Genomic DNA, 23,759 nt, shown 5'->3' with positions numbered 1-23,759 from the left:
CGGTTTCCCTCTCACGACGTATCATTGAAGATGTTACGTTACAATTATTATATCAAATGCAGAACTAGTATTTGAGTGCTAAACACATATCTCAAAGGGTACATATACATATATTTGTGGGAAAATAATAATAATAATAATAGAAGAGCATGGCAAAATCACTGATTGTGTTCTCCTCCTTCTGGGAGACGTGTAAATCCGTATTTTTTTGTGAGATTAAGATATTTACAGGTGAACTTCAATCACAAAAGGAGAAGTTTTACAAAATGAGGGAATCATATCGAATGTATAATTCACACAGGACAGCGAATCAATCCATTAAGGATAAGGGTTTGGAAAAAAACGCAACGGGCTAAGATCTGATTTGGTTTGATACCTGAGGTGTGTGTGTGTGTGTGTGTGTGTGTGTGTGTGTGTGTGTGTGTGTTTGTACGGAAAAACAAGTCGGAAAAGAGTTGTTTCATTTTTGCTGCCGCTGGTGATAAGTGTAGCAAAAAAATTTAAAGAAGTTTTAAAAAAAATGGGGAAACAATGATTTCTTGCAAAGATTTAGATGAGAAGATTGATATTACATCAAAGATCATGATGAAAACATCAAAGAACATCAATTACTAATTTAATAATATTAGTAATAAAGTATATTTTGCTCTTTTTTAATTCAAGTGGTTGCATGTAAGTTTATAGCATAGCCTTTAGCTAGTTTGTTGCACGTGCCAAGATCTACCCTGGCCTCCGTAAACACTAGCTTGTTGTTTTTACACTTACGCTTTTGTGTAAAATAAACAAATAATATTTAATGTGTTCATTTGTAAGTTTAGAAATGGTTGGACCCTCGCACCTTCAGCTAGTTGTCTCGTGTTTGAATCTTAACGTCATACACACACGAGAGAGATGTCTCAATGTTCTTATCTAAAAACTTTCACAAAACTTATCCTTCTAAACTAAAAGTGAGCTACACCTCTGGTCTCCGGTTGATTGATGTAAATGTTCATGATCAGAGATTTTTAGGTATTTCTATGAGCCGGGGAAGGGGGGGGGGGGGGGGGGGGGCTGGGGGTGCTTTGTGTTTTAAGGGGATTTTTCACTCTCCTCATTTTTTTTGTCTCTTAAATAGTGCAACACGTATCAAGCATTAGAAATAGAAAGTTAAAGATGGAGAAGAAAAGTAAAGGAGAGAAAAACCTATGAGCGCCAAAACGTAAAAAGAAGAAAAGAAAGGTTGTTAGAGTACCTGGCATACTTTTCAGAGTATTAAAAAAAACAACATTCATACACATTCGCACAATATATTCATATTCATATATATATGCATATAAAACACCAAAATAAAATGGAGGAAGTTGGTCGCTGCCCGGCTTCTCTGTGGCCGAAGCAGACAGTGAACAATGTTTTTTTTTAGGCTGTGTGGAGAGGCTGTGCTGGCTCAGGGCGCGAGGCCGTCACAGCCGGGCCATGTTCACGAGCCGCCGCCGCCCTGCAGCACGGGGGGGGGGGGGGGGGACGCTTCTGAACCGATGTACTGTAGCTGAGCAAGGACCCCGGTGGGCGAGCGCCCCTGTTCGGGAACCTCTGCCTCCATCGGGGGGCCGGCCGCTTCTCCAGATCCTCCATCCTCTTCCCCTCCGGTGCATGTACGCTCCCACAGCGCTCAATAAACATGGTGGAGGAGGGGAGGAGGATGGAGCATCATCGGGCCGGGGGACTATCAAACACGACCGAGGTGGTTTGTTTCAACAGACGGGGGGGTGGGGGGGGTGGCGGGTGTGGTGGGGTGAGGGTTGGAGGTGTGGAGGGGAGGTGGGTGGCGGCGGGAGAGCGGCCTCTCATCCTTATGAGTAGGAGGAGGAGTTCTGGCCCTCCTTGGAGCGCGCCTCGGCCTCCAGGTCCGCGTCGTCCTTGGTCTTGATGTCCTGGTACTCGTGCGTGGACACGGCGCTCTTCAGGTAGGCCCAGTTGGCCGCCAAGATCATCAGGTAGTGGACCTGAGGAGAAACAAGAGGAACTTGGATGCTGCTGATGATGATGATGATGATGGCACCAGATCTTTTCAGTGATATATAGATGACGCCTTCACCAATACAGGACCAACCAGAGCAGTTCATTGTCCTCCTCTCGTGGATACTGATGCTCTGTGGATCAGACGCTTCTCTCTCTCTCTCCCTCTCTCTCTCTCTAATCTATCTCCATCCACCGCCCACTGTTAGTTGGCTGTAAAAACACTGTTCAGGACTTTGACCCAACACAACATCTGGAGAGGTGCTTCTCGCTTGTTTTTAGTATCTCCCATTTATCCGAGCGTGTAAAACAAAAAGTCCTCCTCCTCCACAGCCGAGTGAACCACTGACCCTGTGTGAGCGCTCACGGCTGCAGGGATGGATCTCAACCCGCCGGGCGACACACTGGCAAACGTGGGAGGCGGAGTTGCTATGGCTACAGATGAACGCGCCATGGCAACTTGCATATGCGGATCAAGGGGGGGGGGGGGGGGGGGGGCTGCTTACCAGTGCGATGACGGTGGCTCCGGCGCCGGCCAGAGCGACGATGTAGAGGTGGTAAGACAGGTAGAACTGTGGATAGAGAGAGAAACCAGTGAGGGACGGAACGGAGAGATGGATTAAAAAGAGGAGAGGAAGACGGTCAGTGTCCTCTCACCTCACTCGTGTTACAGATGTCTCCGAGCGTCGCTCCACAAGCTTTTCCCGGAGAGGCGTTCCAGGGAATAATACCTGCGGGATCAGGAAGATGAAACGTTAAAACACACACGGAGACAAGAGGCTTTTATTATTTTGTTCTCCCCCCCCGAGTCCGACTGTATGATTGAAGGCATTATGAATCAGGCATTATGAATCAGGCTTGGATAAAGATTAAAGGAAACTGTCCAAGCCGCTGAGCCCATCCCACAGGGGGGGGGGGGGGGGGCTGTGGGTCGTGAGTTTCAATCACTTCTTTACACAGGCAGGGATTTGTTTTATCAATTATTCTCATCAAAATCTACTTTTTTGCAGAATTCTTTCCCCAAAATTAGTGATTAAAAATGTCTCCAGCGATGAATCGGCTTGATGCAGAGGAGAATTTGTCGTCTGCCGGGTAATTGGGGTTAATATTTCATGCAGAGCAGCAGCTCGACTGCCAATGAAGCATATGTGACCCTCGTCCTGCTCTGCACGGGCCAGCTGTCTTTCAAATGTGGGTCACATGCTGTACATTAGGCCATCGAACACATGAGCAGATATGCAATCATAGGAGACTGTGCCATAATTCTGAGGGAAGGTGGATTTTCATAGAGGCCCAATGGCTGGAATTGATCGTGTTTCATTTACGTGGAGACAAAGCAGAGCACGTCCCTTTGGATCTTTTGTGAAACACTTGGTTTAATAGTCTTTGATCCTGCAGGTGAGTCTGGGCTGCACGTTTTCTCATGTGCAAATGTTTCTGAGCTCACTTTGCTTGATCAGAGGAATTTCTCCTAAACTTTACAGGCGAGTTGCACAGCGGGGGGGGGGGGGGGGGGGGTCCGAGCCCATCTACTCAGGCTGCCAATCAGAATGCAGCAGGGAGATGCAACGTGTTAAATGAATTTATTACTTTTCACAGAATGTTCCAGATTGTGTTTCTGGAACACAGTTAACCCATTAGTCCAATAATCATGTTAAAAACAGCTTAGTTAGCACCACAGCAGTCTGGTCAGTGTGCAATAGACTCGGTTTGTTCACCATATGTTTCTAGATTCTATCTGGAGGGTCCTGTTTTCTAGGGTTTGATAATGACATCTTAGAAACATATATATCCACCAGTATATCAGAGTCAGATCTTAGCAGTGGTTTCAGTTGTGGTAAAACCATGTTCCATTGCTAAGGGGTGAGATGGTTGTGTGTGGGCTACTGACCATACTGCCTGACGTCCACACAGATGGAGTCGGGCACGGTGATGTTGGCGTCAGGAGACCTCATGGCAGCGCAGGTGCTCCACATGTTGAAGAAGAGGAAGACCGGGATCGCCGTGAAGCCGAAGATGGCGAGGAAGGCCAGGAACAGGATGTAGGTCAGGAACAGGAACTGGAGGAAGGAGAATGTTTCAGCCGTGAGTTAATATTTATTCTTTCCACATTCACAGTCCATGTTGAATGGAATGTTACTGGACATCTGCAGCAGTTGGAGTTATCAGGCTGGAAACTGTGTCAGGGGTCCCCTCAAGGCTTCTTGAGTGTTTGCTTCTTACTTATGTGTTTGTGTGTGTTTGTGTGTGTGTGTGTGGGCATAAACATGTGGAGGTGTGCGGTTGTGCCTCCAACATGACCCTTGTCCCGGCTTGTTACGCACAATGACTCACTGTTTCCATTCTTCTGAGCCTGTAAACACTAATTTAAGAAAATAAATAAATAAACATTGAAGTAATTAAATGTCATTTGGAGGCTTTAATTTGCAGAGAGCGGGGTCAGTGTGTGTGTTGATGTGCAGCAGCTGCTCGTGTGTGTGTGTGTGTGTGTGTGGGACCTACGAAGGCGGTGATGCAGCGTCCGCAGGCGGAGGTCTTGAAGTCGCTCTGCAGCTCCTTCTTGATGGCGCTGGTGGTGTAGAAGCCCTCGGCCAGCAGCAGGATGGCGTAGACGAAGAAGAAGGAGGCGACGCCGTAGATGATGTACTGAAAGATTTGGATCCTGGATCCGAGGGAAAGAGACGAGAACTTTAACACCAGAAAGCCGTGAGACACATTTTTAGATGTTGGATGCTGGCTGGGGACTTACACCAGGGCGAGGGTGGCGTGGTCGGTGGTCACGGTGGAGAAGTGGTTCTCCAGCATGGTCAGGGTGCCGGTCAGCGCCACGTGGCCGCAGCCGCAGAACAGGGCCACGCCTGAGAAGCACAGGATGGTGGCCACGAGGGAGGCGTAGGGCACCCCGCCGAGACACTTGATGCAGCACTCGAAGCATCCTGCAGGGGGAGACAGAGAGGGGAGGATTACTTCACAAAGAGGAGACGTTCCTGTTGCGTTTCAAAAAAAGAGGTTTGGACCCTACAGCGAAAAAAGCTTTAAGGAGCATCCAAGAAGAAACAATCCAGGTCAGATGCGAAAGAGAACAAATGGCTGAAGGCCTGAGTCAAAGAGAATGTGAGTGCAGAGCAACGTGACTCCTCACAGCCTCGCTCTGCTGACGACACCGGGCGCAACACGGCACACTGTGGTCCGCTGCTGTTTGATTATCACTCGTGTGCAGCAGTCTGCAAGATTCATGATCAGCCTGTGGAGGCATGCTTGTCCCGCTCGTCTCCCCGAGTCCAAAGAGGAGGAACAACAGTCCTCCCTGTCGAGCGGCTCATCGCAGCTTCGTTCACAGTGGGTGCTCGTCGGCTTCGAGCTCAGCTGGGAGCTCTGAATATTACATGGGAGCTTGTGCAGCGTGCACGCTTAAAAACTGTTTGTCCTTTAAGAAAAAACTTCTAAAAGTTTTCTCTTCCTTACGACCAGGCTGCATAAATAAGTCACGATCTCGTCCTAAATAAATCATGTCAGAATAAATGACTGTAGCTATTTTCTAGGGGGGCAGGAGGGATGATGTGAAAGTGGCACTCGGAGTTGTTCCCCTAAAACATGACGCTTGTTTCCTGTTGGAATAAGATTCATTTACCTGTGTGTTTTAAAAAGTCTCATAATTCCCATCTCCCGAATGAAGACAAGCGATAGGTGATTCCTCGTGCTGGAGCGCTCCCTGCACAGCCATGATGATGAATTAGTAAATTTGTTTTCCATTAACGGAGGCCCCCCCCCCCCCCATGTGAGTAATGGGCCTCAGATATGCAGGTACAGAACACACTCATCACAGAGGAGCGAGGAGAGCTAACACATTGAATCCAGCACAAGATTCTCGTCTTATATAACGCCGATTAAAAATAGCTCCTCTGGCAAAGCAGGAAGTTCGTCCGGGAAAAAAAAAAAAAAAATGAAAGAATGAACTTCACGTCTTGTGTGTGCCACTTTGCTGTTTCCATGACAACCCGCTCCAATTGGCTTCATCATTATTTCATGTTCAGAACTTTGTTGAATCGAGAAGCTTCTATTTGTAAAAGCCCCGAAAACACGATTGACCACTTTGGAATCGCGCCGGGACATCGAGCGCACGCGCAGCAGCAGCAGCTCTACACGGATGACGTAACGTTGAACACACAACTCTGTGCCGGTGATTGTCGTGTGTGATGTGCACCGTATATGACAGGTGCTCCGGTGAGAACATGAGATTTAGTAACGCTCACACAGGCTGGAGTGAAGTCAGATGGTGTCAACGTCAAACGGGAGCTGAGGCCTTCCATGAAAAGCAGCTAAACCACACACACACACACACACAGACACACACATTCATTCAATTGTGTTGCAGGAGAACATCCTCACCAAAATACTGCAAAACTCATTTTATTTTTGAAATTGAAACCCTCTTCTCCTCTACGTTATTGAATCTACTTGTCAGGTAGTGTAACAACCCCTGTGGACACTTGTTATTGAACCCCCCCCCCCCCCCCCGCGCACTCCACGTCCGAGCGAAATCAAAGCCACAAATCTGCGAAGCGACCGCTCCCCCTCCAAAGTGTTTGGCCGCTGATGAGTTCTCTCCGGTTGCGTAACGCAGCGGAGCCTCGTTGCATAATAGATCCAAATCCTATTAATGTTAATGAAGGAAGCGGGCGGATGGAGAGAGGTGGAGCTGATGAGGCTGGACGGCTCTGGGAACAAATCCTGAGCTGAGGACCAGGCCTCTGGAGGAAAGGGGAAGGAAGGAATGGACTCACAGGTCGATACGATGATGACAAGGGAAGCTGTTTAAAAGCCGCTCGACACTGACACCCCCCTCTGCTGTTAAAGGTCAATCCCAGCAGGTGATTCAGGAGGTTTGTCTCCCTGTCGACTTTTATTTAAAGAGTTTGAACAAAACCTGCCGCTGAGAATCACAGCGTTTGACGGTGCCTCATGTCACGAAGCCTTGAGGCCGAGAGGCAGGTGGTACTCTAACTCCCCCCCCCCCCCCCCCCCCCCCCCCGGCCCTGTGCAGCTTCAGGGATGAATTCATAGATTCCTTTTAAAACAAAGAGCGGGGCCCTCGTCCGGTTCGCCTGGAGCTGTGATGGCTGTTTATCAGCCTCAGGTTTTTAAAGCGTGCTAATGGGAACCAGCCGGAGTGGTCAGCCTCTGCCGGCCCTAATGGAAATCAATGGGCTATTCATTGGAGTAGAATTTAGGTGACACACCGAGGCCGACCCATTGCTCTGGTGTTACACCTCGCTGCGTCTCGCTTCCTGCCTCCTCTTCTTCTCTGCTCTTAGTTTGAGATATGGCAGCGTGCCCCGCTGCAGTCACAGCGAGTCGGCTGGAGTTAATCACTGAGACAATACGTTAAGCCCCTGTTGGAATTCTCCGTCGTGTATCATCTCTACGATCGACTGAGTGAGGACGATGCATCAGGTTTTTTTTCTGGGGACGTTTCATGAAACTGTCTCTTAAAGAGGAAAGGCTGCTGCTGCCTGCGGGGATGGAACTCACAATTAGGATTTCAATTTGAGGCCGTGGGCGACAGTTGAGCAAGAAAAGAGGGATAATAGATTATTTCTCCAACTGCGAAGACAAAAGGACGGAGTGAGAGTGGGAGAAAAGGCAAAGAGCGAGGAGAGAGAGAGAGATGGAGAAAGAAAAGCAGGGCTGAACGGAGAGGAAGGCCGGGCGGAGGCGAGCATAGGAACAAAGGGAAGAGGAAAAAAGACGAGATGGAGGTGAAGAAAGAGGCACGGCGAGCGGGCGAGCGAGGAAGAAAGAGGAGAGAAAAAGAACGAGAGCGAGCGAGCGAGCGATGAGAGAAAGTGAGAGAGAAAATCAGCTCCTGGCCCCGGGGCCGGCAAATAGCAGTTGCCATAGCAACATGTTACCAACGACCCAGTTCAGCGGTAGCGTCGTCCTCACACACACACACACACACACACACACACACACACACACACACACACACACAGACACACACCGATGAAGCAGCCTCAATCAGAACCCAAGCAGATAAAACAAACAGAAACTCATCGTGGATGTAAAAGCAGATAAAGGGTGGAAGGAGAAAATGGAGGGATGGAGATGTAGAGCTCCTCCATCCACGTTGATGCTCTGGATTTCCAGGATGTGGGTCAAACTGGGATTGTGTTATTTTGAAGTCAACAGGAGACAGCTGCAGGAGAAGAGGAGGTTTTCTCTCATGGTATGAAGCATTGTTATCACACGTTCAGATCCTGAATTCACTTTTCTTTAAGCTTCAGGTTTGGTCTCCACCCTGAGGGGAAATAAACATGGCTGCCAAATGCTCCACTTTGCTTATAGTCAAGCTAATTCTAGACGTTTTGGGTTTACATCAAGTTGTCATTGTGCAGCATTTACACAAGATTACACAACTGCCCGGAAGGAGATAATCCCCACAATACAAAACCGTCATCTGTCATTTTTTTGTTGTTGTCTTTCATCGCATTCATGATTCGCGTCGTTTGATTGGCCGAGACAGTGGTTGGGGCTCTTTGATTGGACGAAGGAAGGCGTGGCACAGCGTAGACACAGGACCTGTCACCGGTGGCTGACATCTTTTTGTCCATCGCCGCTCTGCTTCCTGTCAATCACCCGACACCCACGGCTCTAATTGAGGGGCGTCGGCCGCGGAATAATAATCCCCCCCCCCGATGCCTGTCGCCTCACACTCGTCACATTGAACTCGTCGCATTTAAAACAATCACAGACCAGTGAGGTTAATCTCATCTGCAGCGTTCACCTGTCATCTCCACATTAACCTGAATCCATGCGTTTCTCCAGCAGAACTGATTTCTCTCTCTCTGCCCATAAAGCAGAGATTTAAATCTAAATCACGAGCCGAGCGCAGAGAGAGATTACATGGTGACTGTCCTGGTAGTTGATGATTTGCTATAAACTGTACAACTCAGTGGCCCGGCGTGATTATCACCAACTGTGAGGACGCGCGCTGCAGCTGCCAGGAATAACAGCATTAAAGCTTTGTGAATATTTCAGCGGCCGGTCTGGTGCCTGCCTGCGGCTGTACTCCAATTTGGAAGTGCTGTATTCATTATGGGGCATTTTCCCCCCTCACAGTGCATTATGGGTAGATTGCTCAAGAGCTGAGGAGTGCTTCAAAGAGAGAGAGGGAGAGTGGGGGGAGGAAAGGTGAGGTAGAGTAAAGGAGGAAGAGATGGGAGGATGGATCTCTCCTCTGGTAGAGATGAAAAAGAGAGTCCCATCTGTTTGATGGCAGCAGACGTCACACACACGCACACGCACACGCACACGCACACGCACACACACACACACACACGCACACACAAAACGACTCGTAGCCTCATAACTTCAGCTCGGGTGAGTTCCATCTTTTCACTCGAGCCGAAGGATGAACAAACTCCTCGGAGCTTTGATGAAAGCTTTTGATGAAACACTGAAGCTGCACCGTCAAAGAGAGAAAAGCAAGACGGAGCACCATTAAAGAATCATTCTGGTTTGTCAAAACCTTATTGTGTAATTTTGTCGACCACCAGGGGGCTGAATAAAAGATACAGAAAGGAACTCGAGCCCTTTAGTGATCAGAAAAATCAAGAAAGAAGTCTAGTCCTGTTATCTTAATGAATCTTGACTCAGAATTTGATCACTCGCTGCAAAGTTGTCAAAACAACTCATGATTTCTATGATGAGGTAATTTGCCGACTACTTCCTCAGCTAATCAATCAGTTGAAATGTTAGATGTCAGATAAAAGGGGAAAAAGAAGGAGGCGAGGGACTGAGCATCTTCCACCAGCTTTGACAAATCGTCTTCATCGCCCCCTGGTGGCCTGCAGCAGTATAGGTCATTACCAGGCCTCCTCCATGTCAGTGGATGGGACATGGATGAAACCAAAAAATCAAAGTAGTCCGATTTTTGGGGATTTATGTTAAAACAACCAGTCATGATTGACAGCTGCTCATGCATCGGAGGGACCCATGTAAAAAGCACAAGATGGCGGCTACCTAATCCAAAGTTGTTCTTCCCATTCAGAAAGCTCTTTAGAGCATCCAGTTAGTTCAATTTCCCGTTAGAGAAAATCACCTTAACCCCTGTGGCCCCGAGCTTAACCCTGAAGCACATTCATCCAACACGAGGCAAACGTGAGTCATCTGCTAGAACAAGAGGAGGCAATGTGCTCGGCGCCAGGTAAGAGGATGATGCCAGCGGCCGTCACCGTCCCCGACCAGAACCTTTGTTCCCCCCCCCCCTATTTTTCCCACGGTGCATAACTGACCCTAATCTTCTGTTAGTGAGAAGCCCCTGGCTGGGTGTGCAGCAGTACGACTGCCACAAGGTCAGCATCTGGCTCAGTGTAATTGAGCGTGATGGACCGCACGGCTGTTAAATCCCGTTATCAGCGCTCCGCCGGGCGATCAATACTTTTATCCCACTGATCTGACGGATGCTGGTTCACTCTATATTTGTTTGTGTGTCTGTGGTCAAACTGGGCCAAACTCTGGCAGCTGGGCGAGGGACAGCCAGCGCACCCAGCCATGTTGGTTGCACAAAAAACAAGTAAACAAACACAAACAAATACGCAGATTGGCCGAGGAGCACAGGCTGAAACCTCTGCACGCCAGGAAACAACAGCTCCCTTATGAAACACATTCAGATTCACCAGATCCAGGGTTCGGACATGCACCAAATAGCACAAGCTCATAAAAACAAGTCACCTGAACATGTGTCTACTTTCAATATCAAGATTATTCTCTGAGAAATTAACGAACATTTTACAAAACGCCCCCAAAACATAACTAACTCAATATATGTATGTATTTCCTCTTTGCTTCTACTTGTTTCCTTTAATTAAAAATCCTCTGCAGGTTCCAGTGAGAGTAAAAACTGACTCAGCGGTGTCCTCTTCTCTCAGGTCGTCTCAGAGGAAGAAGTGGGACCACCTGTCCTGAGATGCTCAGCCGAGCGTAGTGAGCGCTATTAGTTTGAGTCTGGTTCAACCAAAATGGAAAATGGCCCCGGTGGCCAGGCGTGCCGTGCCGTGCAGCTGTATGGCTCAGCTGTTACGCAACTCACTTGGCTAATGTCACTTTCCCTGAGATGTCAAAGAAGTCAGCCGCCCTCCCCTGGCCCCTTCGCCTCCGCTCCAACCCCCCTGCCCCTGATGTGATTATTAAGATTCACTTTCCAGCAACCTCAGGGGGTCGATTAACATTGTGTGTGTTTGTGTGTGTGTGCGCGTGTGTGTGTGTTGTTGGCACAAGGTTCCCAACTGAGCATGGGCTCTCAAAGATGAGATCCTGCAGAGAGTCTCTTTCTCTCGGGGCTGATTTCAGTTACCTCCAACGAGGAGGGAACATTTTCATCTACGTTTGTTTGTTAGTTCGCAGGAAGACTTTAAAACAATGTGATGCATTTTCTGTAAACTGTGGAGAAACTCACCACAAGTGTTTTAAAAAGTGGGGCTTGAAACAGACCCCACCCTAAACGGAGAGACACCGGACGGGGCGGAGGATGTTCGGGGGCGCCGCGGTCGTTTGTCAATGTCAGCCGTGTCCGTGATGAGCGCTAATCGGCATCAGGCTCTTCGTGGGCCGTGGATGAGAGGAGCAGATTGGGCATCAGTGGGCGATGGAACAAGGCCAGAGGAGGTTGGCATCAGTCAGGAACAAGACACGCTGCGCCAACCTGCCGCTGCTATTCATATACCCGCCGCAGAGCGGGGTTCAAACACAGAAGGAGGGCGATGAGATCAGGATTTCTGATTGGTTTCTAAACTGTTTAGAGCTGAAATAATCATTTTATTTATAGATAATCTCAATAAATAGTCTAATAAACTTCTACTCATTTTGTTTGTCCTTATCGCCACCATTTTGCATCATCGTTCTAAGTTACAGTCGCATAAAACCAGTTTTCTTATCGACAACATTGCTGTAAATTGTGTGTGCTTTTTCGTCAGCGTAGCAGAGACCGAGGCTCATGGGTATTGTAGTCTTTCAATCTGGACTCTCAGGTTACAACCACTCTATGGAGTAAATCAATACATTCAATCAATTATCAGAGTAGCAGAGGATTGAGTAATACTCAAGTATCGTTTGTCTTGAGATCATAGAAGCGGAAAGAAAGTGTATTTAAATGTGACCACATTGTGGTGACTGAGTGGGCTGAAGATGCAGCGGCAGACCACACACACAAGATAAAGCACTGACACACACATTCCCCTCAACCACCCCTGGTCACTGACACGTAAACAACACACACACAAACACACACACACATCCAGATGGACACATGCTCCCACAACCTCACACACCTCCGGGCCGAAGGGTGTGTGAGGGAGTGTGTCTGTGTGTGTGTGTGTGTGTGTGGGGGGGGGGGGGGTTTGGGAAAATCTATAAGTAGGGGAACCTAAAAAAAAAGGGAGAGGGATACATCCAAGAGGATTGTGGGAGTTTAATAAAAATAATTCAGGGCATTTGGACATGAGAAGATGTCGGAACACTCACGGACAGAATCATGAGCGTAATTGATTTTAATGAGGAGTCTCTCGTCTTAGGGGATTTTTTATTTTTATCTCTTGCATGAGAATGAAAGCAAAGAAAACCGCAGTTAAGGTTCAGTTCAGATCAATCATGTGACTGTAACAGGCAGAAAACAACCAGCAGCTTTTCTGTGGGCGCCTTTATTTCCCAATATTGTCAGTCAAGCTCTGATTAGAGTGTCATATTCTTCCGCGTTGTGTGGTTTTGGTCACCTGCCTGTGAAGATTAAAGCCAAACTCAACCAGGGGAGGAAAACATCACAGGCTGCAGTGCACACAAGCAGTTCTCAGAAAAATCCCCCGAAGCAGTTGACACAACAGAATCCTCAGTGACGCATCCCACCTGCTTCACACCCTCTTTCCTGGGTTGATGCCGTCAGGACGTGTCAGGTTCACAGCCCCTGTGCAGGAAAGAGCTGCTATGAAAACATCTCTTATCCCTGTTATGCGTAAAAGATTAACTTTCTGAATAGAGAGTTTGATTTTGATCAGCCATAATATTTTAACCATCCGAGGAAGATTATTGTATCTTGTCTGTTATATGTTTACCAAACACCAATGAATCATATTTTAAGCCTGTTCAGCTCTTTAAACATGCTAGAGAAAAACTTTGACTAACTTTGGGCGGCTTCAGATTCCTCAAAACCACTTTTTATAATGAGACAACACATCACATGAGTCAACAAGCACTTTATACTGACATTGTGTAAAGTGTGTGTCCTCTAAGTGATGAATTACCCACTTTCCGCCCTACATTTTTATTCTGGACCCAAACGAACCTTATAATCACTTTACTTTACTTTTGGAGTTTGGAGTAGACGCTTCTGAGGATTTGTGTCTGTGCGCTTTGCAGGTTATTATACTTGAGGTCAAATGAGGGATTCAGTGTCTCTCTCACCTTCTCTGCAGCAGCTATGATCCATGAAGAATAATAATGTTTTACACAATATGAAACATGTCATGGTTAATTTACTGTAAAGGGAGCAGAGGTATTTATAGGAAACAAAAAGCAAATGTCAGCACGAGCAGAGACACCTGCTCCTCCTCAGTCGCCGCGGGTTGACCTTTAGATTCAAACCGCTGGTTTCTGATTTACTCAAATGAACCCCCCACACCTGTGTACCTTTCATCCTTATGTAACTTTAGGGATGCAACAAATATTCACTTCTTACTTTCAATATCAGCTGATTATTTGCTCCACTTTTAATTCGGCTTCTGTATAAATGTCATATAAGCATTTTACTTCAAACAGCGATTCATCTAATTAATTATCAACTCATTCCCTAATGCAGTAGCTCCCACTCTTGGAAATAACAAATAAATCTACTTGCAACCTTTTGGCGAGAGGACGTCCCTTCGTGAGGACGCTTGCTCGGTGCAGTTTAAAAGTAAAATCTCATTTCCTTTTCAGTTGGTGTGGTTGGTGCAGATCTATTTATTCAACAATTACGTTGTTTTCCCAGAGAAATTCGAAATTCACTATATGAGAGTGTTTCTTTAAATGTTCGTTTCCGGCTCTGCCTCCTTTAATCTGCTCCTGAAAACCTCTCTCCTGCAAAATCCTTGGCTAGGGTCAAACGTCACCGATTTTAACTGGAGGGTGGTGGTGGTGGTGGTGGTGGTGGAGGGGGGCTTCACAGTTGAAACACTGATTAAGAGGAAACTCTCTTTGTGCTTCAGACGCTGCAGCAGCTCTGCCCTGCCATGCAGAGAACTCAACAAAACCTGCACCCCTCCAGACGGTGATGTAATCTCCTCCGGTTCTGAACTGAGCATCATCGCAGCTGAGGACGGAGGAGTGTTATGTAAGAGCTTCACACACACACACACACACACACACACACATAGAAGAGGAGGAAGGTGTGTGTGAGCATTTAAAACAAAGGGGACGACAGACAGACGCCGACGGTCCACTCCAAAGCCGATTCAGGGAGTTCAAATAGAAGCGTCTCCTGGGAGCCTCTCTTTCTCTAATCAAACCGTCTCGTCCTAATGGAATCAGATTTAATTGTCCCTGAGAGAGAGTCGTTGATGTCTCGTTATCCGCGTCCTGAGCACGGCGTTCCACCTCGACAGAGATGCAGATGAAAGATTATAGGAAGCAATCAAGCAAAAAAGATCAATCCATTCCATATACCCACCAACAGCAGCAGCAGCATCAGCAGCAGCCTCTCCCCCGGATTATAAACATGCCCGTGTTCTGTGTTGATTTTTTCCAGTTTGTAATTACTCTCGGCTCAGTGTCATGCAGAGACGTCGCAGAAAGACACGAGGGCGGTGCAATCAACAACACGGACTGTTTACCATAATTAAGGCGGCTAATGCAGCCAATCAGGGAGCTGTTCACCCCAAAGACTGTGGACGAGACAAATGGTCAAATAAAAGACTCACATGGTCTGAAGTCAGACGTGTGGAGCTAATTCTTATTCATTTAAAGACAAAATTCATTTTAAAATAGAAGCATCTTCTGATTAATGTTTTTTAAAGAAGCAAGATGCAACATGTTCACTATTCCTGTTTAGGGCTTTACGGATAATATTTAATGTTTAAGACGATGAAGAAACTGTTTTCATTGTTTGTATGAATTAGAATTTTCTCATTATATGATATTGGCTCCAAAGGATGAGCATAGATGATGGATGGATGGAATTATGATATATCCTGATGATTTCCTGTCGGATCATTTTACACAAAGAACAAATCATGTATCCTGAAATATTTGGTGGAACAGGTACTCGGTTATAGATGTAACCTGAGTATTAAAAGTAATGTGTCAGTGTTATATGATTAAACATTGGATTACTGTTACATCCTGTGTTTAATACTATCTATTAGACTGTAGAACGTAGTTGTCTGTGAGTGATGTTACACACTGTGCACTGGCATTGACTTGAACTGAATCCCATCAATAACTGATGGTGTATGAAAATGCAAACTCCACCGCTCTTAAATTAAGATGTACAGACGGTTCTTAAGTGAGTTCACAACTTCCTGAATCCGGAACATGTGGCGATGGGGCTGAAGAGGCAGCGCTGGCCTGAACACTCCGGCACAAGCTCCTTACACGACAGCCCTCGCCTCCTTGCCCCCATCACCGTAAATCTCCAGCGTCTTGATGGATGCTATAAGCTTATGGTCACAATCCAGATGTCAAATACACACACACACAAGCACACACACAAGTGATTACACTGACAAACAGGCCGTCCTCCAATCCAGTCTAAATCAGTCCAGTAAACGCTGGTGTGGGCGGAAACTGGTTGTGCAACATCACACCTGGAGCACAGGGAGGTTGAACTGGGTGAGTGGGATACATTTGTCCGCTGCCATGTAAAATGGCGATTAAGGAAATCAGAGGGTTGATTGTTAAGTATAAATATGGCCGCCCTGCTGCTCCACTGTCCAGGTCCACTCACTGGCAGCTAAAGTTGCATGTGGGCTCTCATTGGGCAGTGGCCTGTGCGTGTAGCAGCACGCCTCAACAGAGGATGATGTAATGTCTTTTCTCTTTTCAGCGTTGAGGGACTATTGTGATTCCGCACCTCAGTGACCCACAACTTCGGCTGCACGGACGACAAGTGGCGACGTGACGCACAAATGTTGAGAAAGTCACAAAGACCTGACTGGAGAATAAAACGTGTAGAAGTTTCAAACACAGCCGCCTTTCATCCACCGGCTGCAAAGATATGAGTGGAACTGAAATCTGCTGCCAGAGTCGCACTGAAGGTGGAAATCAGATTGTTTGTCTCCAGATGTTTTACATTTGAAGATGTCCGACCCAACCCACTTCATTTTAACACACTGGCACTCATGAAACGGAAGGGTGGTGGTGCAACTGCGTGGTGAGGTGTGTGTGTATGTGTGTGTGTGTGTTTGTGTAAATCCCCCCGGGTCCATGCACTCTTACTCGGTGTCATGCGCTCCAACAGCCAAGAGGCCAAAGAGGCATCATGCCAGATCAGCTGCAACCCTCCTCCTCACGGACATAGTTCTAAATAAGAGATAAGACCTCTTGAATTATCATTATGCTTAGTTTTTTCCCCCATTTTTCATTATTTCCATCACACCCATGCAACATCTGCTCCATTGAATGTGAACTGTGCGACTATATCTAATTTGTTTAATAAACAACATGGAGGTGCCATCCAGGAGCTCCTCTTGAGGGATGCACTGACCACAACCCACAGTCCCTTCCACTCTGTATGGAGGCAGGGTCCTCCAACGCACAAAGACACGCCCACACGCGCACACACACACACACACACACACACACACACACACACACTGAGGATGAGCAACAGCAACAGTTTGGTGCAGATTTGGACTAAATCCGCAAATTTGAGGTTGATCCGTGGTGCGCACCTAAAAAAAACATTGCTTATTTCGCGTGCACATTTCAAAAGACACCAGCATCTGTGCGTGTTTTCGTGCATTCGATCACCTCGGTGAGCATAAAGAGATGATAACGCTGGAGTGCGTGCACACAGGCTCGGAGCGTGTGTGTGAGTGATGGACACATCCATCCCTCTGCGTCAGGAACGCGCCTCATCGTCTCGTTTGCAGCCTCCTTCGTGTCTAATGAACCTCGTGCCCGCGGTTACACACATACACACACTCGGCTTCGTGCGTTGCAGCCTTCGATCCATCGCGCTCCTGACGGATCTGACGCCCAAGACGTCTGCGGCCGATAGCGATCGAAGCGCGGCGGCGGCTCCACACCTGACGGACAACAATGGCACCGCGCACGGAGCGAGGCGCAGCGCGCACACGCTTTATTTACCAGCCGTGGTAATACAATCCCGATCGTGCAGCGATGCGATGAAAGCAAATTGTGCGTTATTACGCTTCATAAACCCAGCACCGTGCACCATGCACCCCCCACCACCCGCCCACCCTCTCCTTCTCAAAACGACAAATTGCGCTCGGATTTGCGCAGAGAAAACACGCGCGTCGGTGCGTTCCACACGTCGGTACAAGGACGAGATGACACGCTACCGCTATTGTGTCGCGCACGAGCGGGGAGCCATCGCAAGTAGGTTAAACCGCTCAGGCTGGCGCACACGCAAATGTCTCCAAATGGGGGAGCAACACAAAGCTGCGCGTACCTTTGCTCTCCTGTCCCTCCTCCGGAGTCTCGTCCGCGTTGGACTCCATGGCCGGCTTTGTCCCATCCATGATTTTAGAGGAATATAGTCTCCTTGTGTCTCTCGTACGTTCAGTGTGATGATGGTGGAGCTTCTACTGGTGACTTGATGCTCTCCCTCCCTCTCTCTCTCTCTCTCTCTATCTCTCTCTCTCTCTCTCTCTCTCTCTCCCTCCCTCCCTCTCTCTCTCTCTCATGCACACCCTCCCTCTCCCTCCCCCCTTCTCTCTCTCTCCCTGCTGAAGCTTAGCACTGCCTCTCTCTGTATATTAACAATCCAGTTTCAAGATGCACTGGTCCTGTCAGATTGGATTTATTGCCCACATGCGGATTAGCCGCCCCCCAAATGATGCCTGATAACACTTCCCAGTCCCTGAAACCACTCTGAACTGGGCAGGGGGAACAAGGTGCTCATGGTGAAACACACTGTGATTGTCTCCACAGACCATCCTTCCATTACTCGCTTCAAATCCCACTCTTTCCTGTGTGTGCGCTGCTTTTTTCTGTGCTGTGCCTCGGTGAAGCAGAGGAGGATATAAGGACTGAATGTGCAAGGGATGTAAATATGCAAACTCATGGGTAACCATGTATGCATGAACACACACATACAACCGCCCCCTCTCCATCTGGTGAGCTGAGAGAGAAACAGAAAGAGGAGGGAGAGCAAGAGAGGGGAAAGAAGAAGAAGAAGAAGTTGTGGTGTGTGTGGTATCAGAGAGTGGAAGTGTGTAGTGGGAAAGTGACGCCAGGAACTGACTGAGGTTTCATTTCAATCTGATGAGGACAAACAAGTCAAAGGTCTGGTCTAGTTGATTTAACACTTAAAGTGTGGTAGTGGTGATGTTTGACGATGAGGTGGTCCCACTGGGAAAATGATCACGTCCCTATTTGTTGGTTGTGTGGTTTCCTTGGTTGTGGTTCTTTTGATCATTGAGTGAGAGGTGTTGGACCAACCAGAGCATCTCAAAACCCAAACAGCCACGTGCCAGGCTTTATCTCAGAGGCCACCCTTTGTTTGCCTCCGAGGATGCTGATTGGCCCCAGCCCAGGATCCTGTAATCCAATGACAAGTCAACTGAGGTCACAGCCTGAGGCCCTGAAAGAAGGTTCAAAGGGTGTGGTGTGTTTATCCATTGACGGGTGGTGAGTGTGTGTATGTGTGTGGTGGCGGTGGCCTGTGTGTGGTGGTGGTGGTGGTGGGGGGGTTCCATAATTCACCCCGTTTTCTAATAATAAACACATCCTCAAACAATGGGACACCATCTGCCCTGAATCCTCTTAAATAAGGTTTTAAATCAGGCCCACGTGGCCTTGATTCAGACAAAGCTCCACCGCAGAAGGACAGGGACCCCCCCCACCCCCCCGCCCAAACCACACAGATACACACACTAAAGACAAAGGGGACCCCCCCCCCCCCGCAACCCCTGATGTTTCATCCGACAACAACAACACATCAGACACCAGAGCAGCCAACCTGACATATATGACATTTAGTGGATTCATTCTCTCCCCCCCCCCCCGAGGGCTGAAATTAACACCCGCTCCACACCATATGCTGCTGAAGTAACGAGAGGTCGTCCATCACTCTGACTCGAGTGCCTCATTTATTCGGAGACCCGTGAAGAAACCTGAGCATTAATTAATGACCCAAGTTTTGAACCCAGCGCAAAACCTAATTCCTGCGTAGAAACATGATCTCACAGCTTTATAGTGTAGAGTTAAAACAGCATTTGAAGGAAACTGGGCTGTGGAGTAAGTGTTTCTATTTGTCACATGATTGTTGGATGCTTCCATTAGCTTCTACTTGGAGGGTCACGGGGGGGCAAGGGTGTCTAACAGTAAAAAAAACAAAGATTTGGTTGAATCCGTTATTTATTAATGCACACACACATTCTGGAATTGATAAAGCCAATGGACACACAAAATATCCAACAAGAAACAAGAACATATTGCATCTACTGTGTAGTGTTTGTGTTACTATAATATAAACTATGTTTTGCTCCTGTGTATAAAGAAAGTCCCATTACCTATTTCAGAACTTAAAATCCATGTGTAGTAACAACGAAGTGCACTCACACACAACCTGTTTAGATTGTCAGTTATCAAGCTTTGGGGGTGAGTTTCAACCATTTTTCTCCCAGAAGGCCCATAATCCTCTGCTGGGTCACACAGATTAAGGACGCTTCCAGAAGATGAGATACACTGCTCCCTGGCACTCCTCACCCTCACCCCTGGCACAAAGACTCTCACACACACACACACCATCACATACTGCTGGGTCTCTGGCCCAAACTAATGCTGCATCTCAGGGGGCGTCGGAAAGTCCCTTCAGAGATCAACGCAACAAAATGTGTGTGTGTGTTTGTACAATTATGAGCATGTGTTTGAATATGCTCATAATTCCAGCAGTGCAAAGACATCATACTGAAAGGTTTTGGATGGAGTTCAGGAGAAACGTCACACCATACAGTTTGGCTAATGGGGGCTGTGAGGTGAAGAAAGGGGAAGTGCAGCAGGTGAGTGGTCAGAGCAGGTCAGCACTTATTCAAATCCATAGTTCTGATAAATTGACAGAGGAACAGCGATCAGCTCATCCTAGAATTCTTGAGATAAAGGACGATACAAACAGTACAATGGAAGCTCCATTGACTGTGTTAGAAGTGAGGAGGGCAACAGAAAGATCTGGGCTAACAACTCCAGGGAAGGAATCAGTTATGCAATGCTAAAGCAGTTAGGTATGGCAGCATCACTGAAGCTGATAGGTTTGTATAATAATCTTTGGGGAAGTGGGGAAGTTCTCAGTTGGTTGGAAAGAGGCAGTGATTGTTTTTCCGATCAGGAAACCAGGGAAGGATCCATCAAGTCCAATGAACTACTTAACATGATAGCGAGAGCACGTAGGACATATACTTGGATCAGAGACTTTATGTTTGATAGGTTAATTCAAGTTACAGTTGGGACAGCTCTATCAGGAAGCTTTATGGTGGAAAATGGTGCACCTCAGGGCAGTGTCATTAGTCCAATATTGTTTTCTGTTACGATTTAATGGCTTAACTTATATAAATTCACATATCCAAGGGGTGTTTATCTCTTCCAAAAATCCATCTAATATATGGTCCCCAGGTGGGGGATACAAAAATATAACTATATCAATTCAAAAAGCAGGGTTGAATGCATGGGGTGAGAGGAAATCAAAGTAATAACGATGGAAGTTCTATAGATCATATACAAACTTACCGTAGACTTATCACAAAATACTTTATATACAGTCTCTGGTAATAACAGTGACTTCAAATGGTTTGAAATACAAATGGAATGTATAGGAGCTCCTTTGATCTAAGGAAAATAAAACCAAGGTCCCATAAACAGGTCCCAAACTATCCTCCTTAGATGTCCACGTATACGCCTATAAACTTCACTATGAAGTTGTTGAGTAGGCGTTAACACATTGGGAGCCACAGCTGTGAATTGGAAAACACAAGTAGAAGTGAATATCTTCATATTATGGTGAGTGTTTCTGTTGAACACAAGCTGATGTGTGATCTGTGTCAGTGAGTTCACCAAGCCCCCCCCCCCCCCCCCCCCCCCAATTTAAAACTAAGTTGTCTAACATGGATTAAACTGTTGACTGACCTATGATCCCTTTTCCTATCTCTAAAGCGGGAATGTATCTCTATTCATGTCGGCCAGGCCGGATGCCAAATTGGAAATTCATGTTGGGAGCTCTACTGCTTGGAGCACGGCATCCAGCCGGACGGGCAGATGCCCGCAAGCGGACTCGGTGGAGGGAGAGACAACTCCTTCAACACCTTCTTCAATGAAACCGGATGTGGAAAACATGTTCCCAGAACTATTTTTGTTGACCTGGAGCCAACAGTCATCGGTAAACAACTTTAATAAAGAAAGGGGGACTTCTTAAATTTAAGCGTGACAAAGACGAGCATTAAACCAGATGCTTTTTCAAACATTGTTGAAATCATGAAAAATGCTGTTAATCAACTAATTAAAATGTTTAATCTGAATTTCTCTAAGAGATGACTGTTTACTTAAGTCTGAAGTAGCTTTTCTCGTTGCTCATCAGATGAAGTGCGAACTGGAATCTACCGGCAGCTCTACCACCCTGACCAGCTGATCACAGGTAAGGAGGATGCAGCCAACAACTATGCTCGTGGTCGCTACACAACTGGACAGGATATCATAGAACTGGTTATCGATAGGACTCGTAAACTGGTAAGCTCATCTTCTCATGTGTTGGATGTGCAGATTTTCCAGTGTGATCCCAGCGACATCACAACGTGTTAACATCCCTGTTTCCCTGCAGGCTGACCAGTGCACGGGGCTCCAGGGTTTCTTCGTCTTCCGTTCCTTTGGAGGAGGAACTGGCTCAGGCTTCACCTCTCTGCTGATGGAGCGTCTCTCTGAAGAGTACGGCAGAAAGTCCAAGCTGGAGTTTGCCGTCTATCCATCTCCCCACTTGTCCACAGCTGTTGTGGAGCCCTACAACGCCATCCTGACCACTCACTCCACCCTGGAGCACTCCAGTTGCACCTTTCTGGTGGACAACGAGGCCATCTATGACATCTGCTGCAAGAACCTGGATGTCGAGCGGCCCTACTACTCAACCCTCAACAGACTGATAGGACAGGTTGCCTCCTCCATCACCGCCTCCCTGCGCTTCGACGGTGCCCTGAACGTAGACCTGATCGAGTTCCAGACCAACCTGGTGCCCTACCCTCGGATCCACTTCCCTCTGGCCACCTATGCTCCAGTTATCTCTGCAGAGAAGGCTTTTCACGAGCAGCTCTCTGTGGCTGACATCACAAACGCCTGCTTCGAGCCAGGCAATCAGATGGTGAAATGCGACCCCCGTCACGGCAAGTACATGTCCTGCTGCCTCTTGTACCGTGGAGACGTGATGCCTAAAGATGTCAACGCCGCCATCAACGCCATCAAGACAAAGCGCAATGTCAGGTTTGTGGACTGGTGTCCCACTGGCTTCAAGGTGGGCATCAACTACCAGCCCCCCACTGTGGTTCCTGGTGGAGACCTGGCCAACGTGCAGAGGGCCGTGTGCATGCTGAGCAACACCACCGCCATCGCTGAGGCCTGGGCTCGGCTGGACAAGAAGTTCGACCTCATGTACGCCAAGAGAGCCTTCGTCCACTGGTACGTGGGAGAGGGAATGGAGGAGGGAGAGTTCTCTGAGGCCAGGGAGGACATGGCCGCCCTGGAGAAGGATTACGAAGAGGTCGGAGCCGACACCGTTGATGACGAAAATGATGAAGAGGAGTAGTAGATGACTTCCTGTTACTTGTTCTGTTTTTATGCCTACTCCAAGATTAACTGATTGATTAGAGTTCAGAGGTCAGAGGTCACTTGTCATTATTCGTCTTGTGGACCTGGAGTTCAGAGATCAGCAGGTGAATGGATCAGAGGGTTTTCATTCATCAGCACCGATGTTGCATTGAGGCTGTTTAAGATTTGTTATGTTCTCTTATTGGGGAAAATTGAGTTTTATTGATGTAAAAGTAAATTGTTAGACTGTGAACTCTGTGGGCCTGCAGCCACAATCATTGTCTCTCACTTCTCCTGACAAAAAATACAATAAAGAATATTGTCAGTTGTTGATAACTCACATTGATACTTATATTTAAATATCCCACTGACTCATAATGCTAGTTGACACAATGATGTGTGTGGACCTTTGATGGAGTGATAAGTTGCAGTCTCTCCTCTAAATGTCAATACATCCTCCATTTGGTTGCTTTTAAAGTTAAAGTTTAATGTCCAATTAGTCTAAACAGCTGTTTTTAACCCTGCTCGCAGCAAGCCTCAGGAAAGTGTTCATGGTCCCAAGAGGATGACATGCCCATTAGCCTCAGCTGATTGCTGTATGTATTGACTATTAGCAAATATTGAACATGGGAAACACACTTAGTAAACCATTAGCACTCTTAGTCTAATTAACCTCGTAGTTTCCTTTGAATCAAAGCTTAAAATGCATTCTTTAATCTGTTTTTATTCATTTTTATGAATTTTATTATTATTATTATTAGTAGTAG

General features: G+C 47.2%; 2 protein-coding genes across 2 annotated transcripts; one reads left to right on the top strand and one right to left on the bottom strand.

The window, feature by feature from the left end:
* Positions 1–1,040: 1,040 nt before the first annotated feature.
* LOC133933678 (neuronal membrane glycoprotein M6-b-like) lies at positions 1,041–17,813 on the bottom strand. The gene is made up of 7 exons (XM_062380854.1): positions 17,660–17,813; positions 4,745–4,931; positions 4,498–4,657; positions 3,887–4,055; positions 2,653–2,726; positions 2,502–2,567; positions 1,041–1,982 (listed from the first exon to the last, which is right to left on the bottom strand). The coding sequence occupies exons 1-7, from the start codon at positions 17,727–17,729 to the stop codon at positions 1,830–1,832; spliced, it is 879 nt and encodes a 292-aa protein (XP_062236838.1). The 5' UTR covers positions 17,730–17,813; the 3' UTR covers positions 1,041–1,829.
* A 3,567-nt stretch (positions 17,814–21,380) lies between these two features.
* Positions 21,381–23,246, top strand: LOC133933768 (tubulin alpha chain-like). Its single transcript, XM_062380982.1, has 3 exons — positions 21,381–21,580; positions 21,779–21,927; positions 22,019–23,246. The coding sequence occupies exons 1-3, from the start codon at positions 21,460–21,462 to the stop codon at positions 22,988–22,990; spliced, it is 1,242 nt and encodes a 413-aa protein (XP_062236966.1). The 5' UTR covers positions 21,381–21,459; the 3' UTR covers positions 22,991–23,246.
* Positions 23,247–23,759: the final 513 nt, after the last annotated feature.

Source organism: Platichthys flesus, chromosome 22 (assembly GCF_949316205.1).
Source record: "Platichthys flesus chromosome 22, fPlaFle2.1, whole genome shotgun sequence".
In the NCBI taxonomy this organism is placed as follows: domain Eukaryota; kingdom Metazoa; phylum Chordata; class Actinopteri; order Pleuronectiformes; family Pleuronectidae; genus Platichthys; species Platichthys flesus.
Note: the sequence above shows the minus strand (reverse complement) of the source record. Positions and strands in the feature narration are given on the sequence as shown.

Excerpts from the sequence above, each read along its gene's own strand:
- LOC133933678 (XM_062380854.1), bottom strand. The coding sequence starts at position 17,729 with ATGGATGGGACAAAGCCGGCCATGGAGTCCAACGCGGACGAGACTCCG. Across the intron at positions 2,727-3,886 it reads TGTGGACGTCAGGCAGTATG|GTATTATTCCCTGGAACGCC; the intron begins GTCAGTAGCCCA and ends CTGATCCCGCAG. Across the intron at positions 1,983-2,501 it reads GAGCCACCGTCATCGCACTG|GTCCACTACCTGATGATCTT; the intron begins GTAAGCAGCCCC and ends GTTTCTCCTCAG.
- LOC133933768 (XM_062380982.1), top strand. The coding sequence starts at position 21,460 with ATGCCCGCAAGCGGACTCGGTGGAGGGAGAGACAACTCCTTCAACACC. Across the intron at positions 21,581-21,778 it reads CCTGGAGCCAACAGTCATCG|ATGAAGTGCGAACTGGAATC; the intron begins GTAAACAACTTT and ends GTTGCTCATCAG. Across the intron at positions 21,928-22,018 it reads TCGATAGGACTCGTAAACTG|GCTGACCAGTGCACGGGGCT; the intron begins GTAAGCTCATCT and ends GTTTCCCTGCAG.